At 36.7% G+C, this 13,297-nt stretch overlaps 1 protein-coding gene across 1 annotated transcript in view; it reads left to right on the forward strand.

The window, feature by feature from the left end:
• The first annotated feature begins 11,958 nt into the window (after positions 1 to 11,958).
• LOC120633842 (tachykinins) overlaps positions 11,959 to 13,297 on the forward strand; it is a 105,975-nt gene continuing 104,636 nt past the window's right edge. Inside the window, exon 1 of the mRNA XM_039904210.1 lies at positions 11,959 to 12,039. Coding sequence (XP_039760144.1) covers positions 12,037 to 12,039 — 3 coding nt within the window. The 5' untranslated portion in view covers positions 11,959 to 12,036. The remainder of the gene's footprint in view (positions 12,040 to 13,297) is intronic.

A 13,297-nucleotide genomic window follows, 5' to 3' on the forward strand; every position in this document is an offset into this window, starting at 1 on the left:
TTTTTACGATGCGCCACCGTCACAAAAAACCAACAGCATGAAGTAAGCTATATAGTCAACATGTTAGTTTTTCTAAAAAAGGTTTCACAGTTGACTTTCAATAATTCAAACATCACCTTTTTTCTATTGCTAGTGTCGTTTTTTCTACAAACGTAGAATAAGGCGAAAGATAAAATTTTTGAAAAGATTTTTATCTTGTTACGCCAAAGAAGTATAACTTCTGACGCGTACATACACGTTTTTTTTTGTTTTGTGCGATATGATTTAACTTTTTTTTTTTAATATGTAACTATTTGTTCAATAAATGAATACACAGTTAATGCAATAAATGAATTATGAATGAAAACTGTATATTTCTTACCATCTTTCAACCCCGGTTTCACCCGCTCATCTTAGTCCTTTCCTAAGCGAACACCACAGTTAATATTAGAGATGCGCCGAATATTCGTTTGGTATTCGGTTTTCGGCGTATTCAGTATCGGTTTTGTTGGCGAATATATTCGGTTCAACATATTCATAGTATTATTTTTCTTAAGTTATTAGCAATACTTTAATAACGATAAGCACGATTGTTTTCAAAGTTATAATTTTATAGAGGCGTTAGAAAAAATCATGTGAGTGAAACTATACGATATAACGAAATCCACGTGCCCATAGTTACACGACTTTAACAGGATGAAGGTATATGCGAAACCGAGTGAGAGGGGAATACATCGTCCGCTAGCTCACTTTTTACGATATGCACGCACACCGGCACCCTGAAGTTAGCTATAAGGTTTGACAGTGTACATTTTCAATTGTCAAAGTCTGCGGGCTAATTCCGGTGATTTAATTGATAAAATTGTACAAAACTCTCAAATTTTAATTTTCAGTGAAACTTGGTGGTCCTATAACGAGATAATTAGATAATGCTTTATAAATTATCATAAAACTTTCAATGAAGTAAATACCTTTTTTCTATTGTTAGTGTCGTTTTCTCTGCAAACGTAGAATAAGGCGCTAAAGAAGTATATTTTCTAACGCGTGTACATAAGTTAAGTGTACACACGTTTTTTATTTGTAAAGTAATCGTGGGATGTTTAGAAACCAAGTGACAGCGCGGTTGGTGAGCGGGTAGCGGGTGAAGAGCTACGGCTCGTTTGTCATCTATCCAGCAGCGATACGTAGCGTATATGCAAGAACATGTTTTTGCGGCAAAACAACTTAATGGTAAACCGAATAATTCGGCGGAATATCAGGTTAAACCGAATAATATTCGGTTATTCGGTGCAAACAATATTGGGCGCATTTCTAGGAAATATAACTTTACGCTTATTTACTGTGCCTACACTCATGCTCGCACGTTTTGTTTGACACCCTTCCTGGTGCACCGGTGAACGCTGTGGTTTTAGGTGGGAGGTCCCGAGTTTGGTCCCCGACAGGGCCACTTTGGGAATTTTCTCTGGTCTGGTCTGGTGGAAGGCCTCGGCTTTGGCTAGTTAATCCGATCACGTGCCGCTAAGCGATTTAGCGTTCCGGTACGATTCAATGTCGCGTAGAAACCGACTAGGTATACGGGTTTAATATAACTGCTATATTCCTTACAGGTTAGCCCACTAACATCTTAGACTGCATCATAACTTACCATTTCAGATTGAAGTCAGGGGTTAACTTATAGTGGAATAAAAATATTGTAATTCGTAGCACGCTGGACGCATGTTTTTATCTACGTAGTCATAATCGAATTGAAGTCAAAGTCAAAGTCAAAGTCAAAGTCAGGGTCAAAGTCAAATATTTCTTTATTCAAATAGGCACATAGATGGCACTTTTGTTGCGTTGTTTGCATACAAAATGTGTACATAGTAGTGAGTAAGGATGGCGATATAAGCATGGCGTATGCATGGCGTAGTACTCCACCGGACGAGGATACAGCTTAATACTGAAACTTCTACGCTTACCCCTTGTGCGATTTGCTTGGTCCATCAATAATGACTATAAGTATAAATATACTACGACAATACACACATCCAGTGGCGTGCATAGAGGGTCTGCACAGGGTATGCGGATAAATAAATAAATAAATAAATAAATATACTACGACAATACACACATCCAGTGGCGTGCATAGAGGGTATGCACAGGGTATGCGGATAAATAAATAAATAAATAAATATACTACGACAATACACACATCCAGTGGCGTGCATAGAGGGTCTGCACAGGGTATGCGGATAAATAAATAAATAAATAAATAAATATACTACGACAATACACACATCCAGTGGCGTGCATAGAGGGTATGCACAGGGTATGCGGATAAATAAATAAATAAATAAATATACTACGACAATACACACATCCAGTGGCGTGCATAGAGGGTCTGCACAGGGTATGCGGATAAATAAATAAATAAATAAATATACTACGACAATACACACATCCAGTGGCGTGCATAGAGGGTCTGCACAGGGTATGCGGATAAATAAATAAATAAATAAATATACTGCGACAATACACACATCCAGTGGCGTGCATAGAGGGTCTGCACAGGGTATGCGGATAAATAAATAAATAAATAAATAAATATACTACGACAATACACACATCCAGTGGCGTGCATAGAGGGTCTGCACAGGGTATGCGGATAAATAAATAAATAAATAAATAAATATACTACGACAATACACACATCCAGTGGCGTGCATAGAGGGTATGCACAGGGTATGCGGATAAATAAATAAATAAATAAATAAATATACTACGACAATACACACATCGCCACCTAGCCCCAAAGTAAGCGTAGCTTGTGTTATGGGTACTAAGATGACTGATTAATACTGATTATGAATTATATATACATAAACACTTAGAAAATACATATAAACACCCAGACACTGAAAAACACTTAATGCTCATCACACAAACATTTTCCAGTTGTGGGAATCGAACCCACGGCCTTGGACTCAGAAAGCAGGGTCGCTGCCCACTGCGCCAGTCGGCCGTCAAATGAAGAAATAGGATAGGATGATATAAAATGAAGAAAATCTCCAGTACGAGTTATAGAATCTAAAGGGTGGACTTTTTGTAACTCTTACAATGGTTTTTGCACGCCTCATAAGCGAAGCGTTGAGGTTGTGCTCTACTCTCGACATTTCAAAAAAAGCAGTTTTCTCGAAACTGAAATTGATTTTTTGTTATTTATATTGCACTTACAGGTTAATTTGAGTACACTAATATCAAGTCAAATAATTTGTCAGGCACATAAAATACATTTCAATAACAATTTTTTTGTTTAACATAGTAAATAATAACATTAAACATAATCTTTTCTGGACGTCCGTGTATGGACGGGTGTATGTGGCATCAAAATTGGTCGAAAAAATGATCGTATCGGAATATTTTTTTTTAATTATCTAAAGTAACACACGACATAATTTCTTAGTTAATATGAGCGTTCAATTCACTGTCGTTAAATTTCCATGTAATTATTCTAGCTAATATTAATGTGCAATCATTATGACATTCCCGTGTCTTGTTTACAAAAAATGAATAATAATTAATATGAAAAAAAAAAATTTGGTATGAGCATTGAAAGTTTCAGTTAAAAAAATTTCAATTTTATTGTGAAAAAAATAAGATTATGAGGCGTGCACTTTTGGATTTTCCAAATTTTTATAGCTCGTACTGGAGATTTTTTTCATTTTACTTTATCTGCCCGCTTAATGCATAACCTGTGCATACCCTAAATGCACGATACTGCAAACATCGCCATCTAGCCCCAAAGTAAGCATAGCTTGTGTTATGGGTACTAAGATAGCTGATGAATATCGTTATGATTATAATACACATAAATACTTATAATATACAGATATACACCTAGACACTGAAAAAAATGCATATTCATCACACAGACATTTTCCAGTTGTGGGAATCGAACCCACGGCCTTGGACCGTAAACACAATATTTCATACCTACCGTTTTCGAATAGCCAGATTATAATTCTAGTTTAGATTAAGAATTATCATTGGTCGGAAAGGGTAGATACTATGAATGGAACGTTCAAAACAAACATAAAGTTGATCTAACTTCCATTCTTCGCTGAGTCAATTCGACCCGAGTTTCTGTGATTAGTTTCAAAATGGTTATTGTAAACGATTGATATAAATCAATACTTGGGAACATAGTCGGTCATATCTAGCGCACATAAAGTCGAAATTAACTTTGATTTTCGGTACCTTTATCTGTAGCTTAGTTTTTGAGAACCTCTTTGTCGCAGTAGTGAGCGGTGTGGTATGGGACCACAGTACAATGAAGCTACGAAGTTGCAGGTCCCCAGTTCGATCCTCGTCATCATCATCATGTTAACCAATGGATGCCCACTGCTGGACATAGGTTCGATCCTCTACATGGGCAATTTATAATTTCTGAATTTTCTGGTGGCAGGCTCATATGCACGTCTTCGTCGGTAGGGTGGTAACTAGCCACGGCCAAAGCCTCCCACCTGACCAGACCAAATTCAGAAACAATAATGTTCCATATTTCCCCTGCCAGGAATCGAACCCGGGAACTCCGACTTTAATTCACAGCGCTTACCGTTGCGCCAGGGAGGACGTAAAATAGTTTTATTTTTGTATGTATGTAAAACTAGGTATGTCATATAAAAATGCATTTTTAAAATAATACCGTTCTACCCTCAGTGCTCCGCGTGGGGTGGTTTGATGAATAATATTTTACCCAATTCCGTCGGTCACGACATTTTTGAGTAAACATTTACACCTTTTCGCGTTGTTACCTACTTTATACGTCGCGACTTTCGCGTAAAAGCTTTCTAATTTAAATCTAAAAGCTTTCAAAGAACTGGATACGTAGTTAAGTTGAGTGTTAAAGTTAGCTGCAGTTTCTTTCTTCTGTTTACGAGACGAAGCGGCGATAGCCTAGTGGTTAGGACGGCTCACTTCACTTTCGAATCCCAGTACGCACATGTTACTTTTCTGAGTTATGAGCGTTTTAAACAATTGAAATATCAAAGATTTTAAACTAAGATTTTCGTGGTTAATCCACATTCTTAAATAAAGTTCAAAATTTTTAGTTGTCGATACCCATTTTCTGGATCGTGGTCACGACGGCACTTTGGTCGTGGTGCCGTCGTGACCACGATCTAGTGGCGTGCCCAGGTTCTTTGACAAGGGTAAATAAATAGGGTTTAAAGAACATTTGGTATAGTGGTAGTTGATATTCCGGGTTAACATATAGGATACTTTTTATCCCGTTAAACAATAAGTTTCCTCCGGGAAATGGGATGAAAAAGTTTATAAATTTTACTTCATAGCTCATTTCAATTTGCAGCGATTTTAATAATTCTTTTTTTATTTGAAAGTGTATACTATCAAGCATGTGTTGCTTAATTTTTATGAAGATCTGATAAATATTGTCGGAGATAAAGGACATAACTCCTCGCAAATAACAGCAAGTTGCAAGGCATATGGTACAGCGATCGAATGCATGCTTACCATCCTAATTCCTACTAATATTATAAATGCGTGCACAGGGTCTTTGACCAGGGTATGCATAAATAAGGAAGATGGCATAAAATGGAAAAGTCCCTCGCCTTTACCGGTTATCCAAAAATTTTGGGGAGTGCAGTGCACGTATGAAGTGCACGCCACTACCACGATCCATGTAACTGGGTCGAAATATCGACAAATCCAAAAATATTATCGTAGTATGTACCCGTTGAACGTTATTGAAAATTGAAATATCACTTGCTTCATCTTCAACGTTAAAGGAAAATATCGTGTGGACACCTGCATGCCTGAGAGTCCCCATAATGTTCTCAATGGCGTTTGGAGTCCACAAATCCGTACTGGGCCCGCGTGGTGGACTACGGCCTGAACCCATCTCTCTGTGGGAGGAGACCCGTGCTACAGGGCACGAGTCTCCTCCCATATGCCGGTAATGGGTTCATATGATGATAATTTTAGAGATTCGGCAAGGTTCCGGCACCTCGAACTACCGTTATATTGATCCCGTCCAAAGATTTTAGATCTTATATCTTCCCGTTACAATATTTAATATTGATGTAAAGTATTTATAAAAAGTTTTTCTTATTTATTTGTAGTTAGTTATGTGTTTTAAACAATAAATAATAATAATAATAATAAACTAATTAAATACTCACCCACTCATGTACATGTATCACGCACCATGTACAAGCACCATCTATGTTATGCTATGAGGTTTGTCCACAGCATCGTCGCTTTGGTAATAAACTGCGCACCGTTTTAGCTGAGTCGCTTTGTTTTATTTTTATTGCCCTACAAAAGTTTAAGATGGTAGCGGGCTTACCTGTTAGGGGGATAGCCGCTATATTAAACCCACAAATATAATCGTTTTCTACGCAGCGTCGTACCGGAACGCGAAATTGCTTAGTGCCCTGTCAAAAATCAAATAAACCCATTATAGGCACAATACAGAGCACGGGTCCTCCTCCCACTTCCACGCGAGCCTAATAGGGATTGGTGGACTGCACACACCTTTGAATAGATTATGTAGAACTCTCAGGCATGCAGATTTCTTCACGATGTTTAACTTAACCGTTGAAGCGTTGATATTTGTATTACTTAAAACGCACATAACTTAGAAAAGCTCAAAGTGCGTGCTGGGATTCGAACTCGGCCCCTCGAGAGTGAAGTTGAGTTCCTATCCAATATCACCGCTTCTACAATGCGAGACCAGATATATTTAAAACATGATAAATTCCCAAATTGCTTGTTGGCGTCCTCACGGCCGCTTTGATGTGTATATAAATAAAACTAAGTGGACTGTATATAAAGCTGGTTATAATGAGAATAACAAAGTTGTTAACAATTGTCTATAAAATCGTTGATCGCGTCGTCGGTGGTCCGTTTGCGAGTGCCTTTCGCCGCCGCGACCGTGCGATGTCCCCGTCGACTCGCCTGGCCCCCCGCGCGTCTCCTCCCGCGCGTTACAAACAAGTATATCGTTCCCGCACATTGCTCGTGCTGGGTTAACCCGGGATCGTTCACCTGCCAGACCTCGGTGCCCACCATTGCGCTAGGGAGGTCGTCCGTGAAACTCCGTGCCAAATATTCCAATCAGCATTCTACAACCTGCAAAATGACAGTCGGACTCGCGCACGAAGTCAAAGTCAAAGTCAAAAATATCTTTATTCAAGTAGGCCCACAGGTGGCACTTTTGATGCGTACATAAGAGTTCCGAACATCGATAAGAACGACTAAAAACACTATTGTATGGGAATAGACATGATTTTTTGTATATTGATATTCTGTCTAACCCCCCTTGTTTATTGATTTTATTCTGTCTCCCTATCAACTATAACTATATATGTCACGAAACATACCACCTGGTGCAGACGGACAACGGAATTTTAGTTTCCGTTTCACCATTTGGGTACAGAATCTTAAAAAGTCGATTATTGTTTTTTTTTCAATTATAGCTCCAGATACCTTTATAAACATAGGACTGTGATATAATCTTCCGGCTCCTTTTTCAACCATTAAGATTAAACCCTTCCAAAAGAAATGTCCTTTCAAATTGACATCAACACAACTTTAGAAAAGCTAAACTAAAGAACAAATGTCTGCAGTTTGCGCGCGTCCTTACAATTGTTTTGTGTACTCATCGACAGATAGTTAGAATATAATTATCTGAGGCTTGAGACTTCGTTAAATAGTTTCATAGCTCTTAATCCAAGATGCCCTACACCATTGTATTTGAATAATGTATCTAGTATTTTTATGGCCATTATTTGCTTGATGCAAATAAATAAATAAATGAATATACTACGACAATACACACATAGCCATCTAGCCCCAAAGTAAGCGTAGCTTGTGTTAGGGGTACTAAGTTAGCCGATGAATACTTTTTTTTTCTGAATATAATACACATAATAACTTAATATATATAGATAAACTCCCAGTCACAGAAAAACATTCATGTTCATCACACAAACATTTTCCAGTTGTGGGAATTGAACCCACGACCTTGAACTCAGAAAGCAGGGTCGCTGCCCACTGCGCCACTCGCCACATTTATTTCTAGAAGGCAAAGTTTAAAAGCGCTTTTGAAACGTCAATTCTGTCTGTGACTTTAACATTAATCATTTTAAGTGTGTAATTTGAATTATTTATGTATTTCATACAAATTGAGGATGTTATATGTTATATATTTATATAGATATTTATGTTATATATTTTATTTGTATTTATATGTAATATATTTATATATATTTTATTTGTATTTATATATTTGTATAATTTTTAAATCTTATTTATTGCACCACCTACCTCTTTTCTATGTTTTTTCCTTTTACGCCATTGGTTGCCTGGAAGAAATCGCTATGTAGCGATAAGGCCACCAAATTGTACTCTCTTGTTACGTATTTATATCTTTGTAACTACTTTTTTTTCTTTGGTGTACAATAAAAGTGTATTCATTCATTCATTCATTCATTATTTTGGAAGACAGATTCTATTGAGAAGAGCCAGCAAGAAACTCAGCAGATTGCTCATTTTCAACATCATTTTAAAGTTTACAATCCTTAGAATATTCTATCTTGTGAGAGATGAGAGCGGAGCCTGCTTCCAAGCAGCCATAGCCATCAATCGTATAGGAACCACGGTTTATAAAATTAACATATCTGGTCTGGTGGCCAAAATACTAACATACTTATTTCTGGCGCCAAGCAACATCACTGTGTTCCGGTCTGAATGATGCCACCGGTGTTACATGTCACATGAGCCTCAAAACCTACGTCTTAGGTTGATAGACACAGGACGTCACTTTGTAGGACATGCTCGTATGCTTAGCGAAGTATTGCCTGTTTATAGGCGACAAGTTAGCCCGCTACCATCTTAGATTATTTTTTTAACCGAATTGGGATAAAATATTATATGAACTGATGTCTATGCTTTGAAAGTAACCTATTTTTCAAATTGCAGGGGTTGTGACTTAATAATAAAAAAAAAGCTTAAACTTTCATCCCCTATATTTAATGCCCTTAAATTGAATGCCCTTAGATTTTCCAAAATATTCTTTGCAACGTGTAACGGAATTAAGAAGGGTGCATAAGTATATTTCATAAGGGAAAATTCCCTGTAAAAATATTAAATCAAAAATTGCGTATACATAAGATTGCCTTGATACTAAAATTTCTTTCTTTAAGTATTAATATTTTGTGCCTTATAATGACGATTGGAAACTTTTTAATTTTTAATTTCTTTTGTACATAAAACATCTGTCCAACGGTAAAAGAATTACGGAAATCCATTCAGTAGTATCAAAAATTATAAATCTTTCCTCTGTATAATATTAGTAGGTATTGATTAAACACTGTAATCAAAAAACATTATAAATAAAGTAATAATTGCAATTAAAAAATCACTTGCATAAAAATTGGTGGAAAACATCGTTTCGAAATCTTTATGTGTGTGAAATCTACCAATTCGCACTTGACCAACGTGGTAGCCTATAACGGCCTTAACTATTCTCATTCTGGGAGGAGAACTGTGAGATGGTGATAACAAAAAAGAACACCCGGCTTTGTTATGGGCTTCTTCTAAGACCAGGGCGGATATTATTATTATTTTTATTATTGCCGTGAACACATTTCCAATAAAATGTACGGATCATCAGTGCCATACCCGGGCCTAGTTGAATAAAGATATTTTTGACTTTGACTTTAACCTTAAATTGTCGATGATGCTAACTGTTAGTTGAATTGAAAGTTAAAATAAACCGTGTGTTTTACGTATTTGTGAGCCGGTATCTAATGGATGATAAAAGCTAGACTGTTAGTGTGAATCAATATAATTTTCTCAGTACTTGAATCGCTTTGAGCTTTGAGCGCAGTGGTGAGCACCGAGGTCTTATTTCTGGGAGGTCCCGGTTTGCTCCCTGGCGGGGACATCCTGGGAATTTATAATTTCTATGTGATTTTTGGCTTACTAGCCACGGCTGAAACCTCTAGGGTTTCAGCCGTGGCCGTGGTAGTTACAGGCTAAAGCCCCACCGACAAAGACTTGCTGCCAAGCAATTTTACGTTCTGGTACGAGGCCGATTAGCAACCTTAGAGTTTAATATAACAGCTGTCATATTGCTAACAGGTTAGCCCGCTAGCACCTTAGAATGCATAATGAGGTGACTCAAGGTGAGTCAGGGGATAGCTGGCAGACATAAAAAAAAAAGGAGAAGAGATTTGATTCAAAACAACGGATTAATAAAGAATACCCGGGTGAGTTTGCTATGGGCTTCTTCTTTGACGAGCTGGTTTGGAACCCTCGTAGCTTTAGTTTAAAGCTTGCGATAGAAGTTATCGCCATCATCTTATTACCAATAACAAATGCGGATGAGGTCGAGGCCAACAGCTAGTGCTTTACATATTACTAGCGGACCCTCGCGACTTCGTTCGCGTATGAGTCAATCGAGAAGCTAGAATAGATCAGATGCTAACATCATAATCATCGTGGCTAGCTATGTACCATACTATTGTTTTACGTGGTATACTGAGTGAGTAAGTTGTCATTATTTTAGTTGATACGTACATACATTCATACATCCATCCTCACAAACTTTGGCATTTACAATATTAGTAGAATGGTACGCATGCATTCGATCGTTGTACCTAGTATCCTGTATGTTGACCCGGAATATTAGCTACAACTATACCGAATTTTCACGTGATGCCCTGACAGTCAGACATACAGACAGACAGACAGACAAAAATTAAATAAAAATCTTTTTTGGACTCACTTTTGGAATAAATGTACGGAAATCTTCCAGTTACAGGTTTATTATAAGTAAAGATAGGCATTTAGATGCCTACATTATATAAAGTGCCATCTATGGGCCGAATTGAATTAGGATTTTTTTTATTTTGATACTGACATAAGACCAGTCGAACAAGCGGATATCGGACACTTCCCCTGCGTAGGATTTTGTGATTAGAATTTTCTGACTTCAAAATAAGATATTTTCCTGGAATGCTAGGTTTTTTATTTGCCTAAAGGCAAATATAAAAGCGATAAAAAGTAAAAATACTATGTTAAAAGATATAACTTGAAAGATGAAATACTTTTCTACAAAATTTTGTCCCCTATTTTATCCTTTCGGGGTAGCTTTTATATAAAGCCTGGAACGTGTGTTTTACTTTTTTATTTGTCGACCATTGCCATTTTTTATTATCACATATTGAAACTCAAAATAATAATATACAAACTGTCGTCCCCTGTTTAACCCTCTAAGAGGTATAATTAAAGCAATCAATGAGCTCTTTCAATTAAGCTCTTAAGCCTTCCTAGACTGTATAGTTCTCACCACATGGGGGTCGAGGAACGAGAAACATAATATAGATAAACAAATAGACAGTCATCATCATCATCATATCAACCGATAGACGTCCACTGCTGGACATAGATCGTTTGTAGGGAGTTCCAAATTCCACGGTTCTGTGCCGCTTGGATCCAGCGGCTACCTGCGATGCGCTTAATGTCGTCTGTCCACCCCGTTGGGGGTCGACCAACGCTGCGCTTACCAGTTCGGGGCTGCCATTCCAGCACCTCGGGACCCCAACGTCCATCCTTTCTCCGAACTATGTGCCCGTAAAGTAAATAAAACACATACGGACAAAATCGCGAGCTTAAATTAGTATTTGATACAATAAAACGCCCACTCTACAATCTACGAAAATCAACAAAAAGCGACAAGATGGCGTCAACCGTCAAGCTATCATAACCAAACAACAGATAAATATTAATGTAACAATAATTACTACAACTAAAAGAGCAGACATGAAAAACCTATTAAAGTTTTTAAGTGCTCTAACCTGATTGGCGGGACGTGGGAAGAGTTTGCGTGGTACGGGGGCCCCGATTGGTGGGATTCCGCGTAAGTAGAGGTGTTTTCGCGCGTTTTCCATCAGTTGTGACGGAATTTCCCGCGCTACGGTGCGGTCGCTGTATTGAAAAGTTAACGGCGAGTCATGAAGAATCTTTAAGTCGCAGTTTTTTCGAGTTCAGATGGTAAGTTTAGTAATAAAATTTTAAATTTATAATTCATAGTTTAGATTAAGAAAGTGGTAATTTTAAAGATCATAAAAAAAAGGAAATTCGTTTTTAAAATATGTTACAAAAGTTGACTTAATTTATTTATATGCCAAACATTTAATATTTAAGAATAAATAATGCTTATTTCTAATAGAAATAAAACAAGACGTTTTTTTCGGGATCTTTCAAAATATAATATTTTGCTAATCAGGGGCGGTTTAAGTGTACAAATTTACCCTCAAAATAACAGCCAGGAATATTTAGAAAATTAGTGAAACTGTTATATCATTTTCAAACTATTTTTTCAAACTAAAATGGTAAAGTCAAAGTCGAAAATATCGTTATTCAAAAATTGCGTACATTACATGAAAATGTGTATACGTTAGTGAGATGATTGCGATAACCATATTCGGAAACTTAAAACTAAAGCTACAAGGGTTCCAAACGAGCTCTGGTCTAAGAAGAAGCCCACACCGGGTATTCTTTTTTGTTATCACCATCTCACATTGACATTTTAAATTATTATAAGAGCAACCTGGCTAGAGCAATAATTCACACCCAAAATTTCGAATCGATTACGTCTTTTATAACTAAAATAGGACTTTTCTATAAGCTTGCGTTAAATACAAACTTAAACTCCAATATATTTACGTATTTTTAAATTTGCAAACGGTTGATAGATTATGACTTAAACTCTTATCTTAAAAATATTTATACAGTTACTTAATTAATTGAATTATCGAAATCGAATTTTTAACGCTGGCTGGCTTATTTTAAATTTTAGTATTCTCTTGCAATTAAAAAAGAAAAACTAGAAAAAGGTTGGTTTCCGGTTTCCGATGATTAGATTTTTACTGTTGATTTTTAAGCGAGTTTCCGAGGAATATTTAAACAAATGCACTATTTTGAACCCGAACTATAACATTTTTTTATAGAAGTAAACGTAAAAGAGATTCCATGTTTTAAATTATTTAAAAAAAAAAACGTTCAAAGACTGTAAGAGCGATTTTCACGATTTCAGCTTTGACTGATTGGTCAATTTTACGTTTTGGTGGTCTTTGTATTGGAAATCTGTCAAGATGTCAATACATCAGTTAAAGTTTAATGGTTGAAACGGGCCCTAAGTATTTCAAACTGTTACTTTACTACGGACTTTAATATCTCCAACTTCAATACAGTCGAATAACTATTATTCTGCTTTCGAAAAAAAACTTCTAGTATTGCAGCGTAATAT

Source organism: Pararge aegeria, chromosome 22, assembly GCF_905163445.1.
Source record: "Pararge aegeria chromosome 22, ilParAegt1.1, whole genome shotgun sequence".
Classification (NCBI taxonomy): domain Eukaryota; kingdom Metazoa; phylum Arthropoda; class Insecta; order Lepidoptera; family Nymphalidae; genus Pararge; species Pararge aegeria.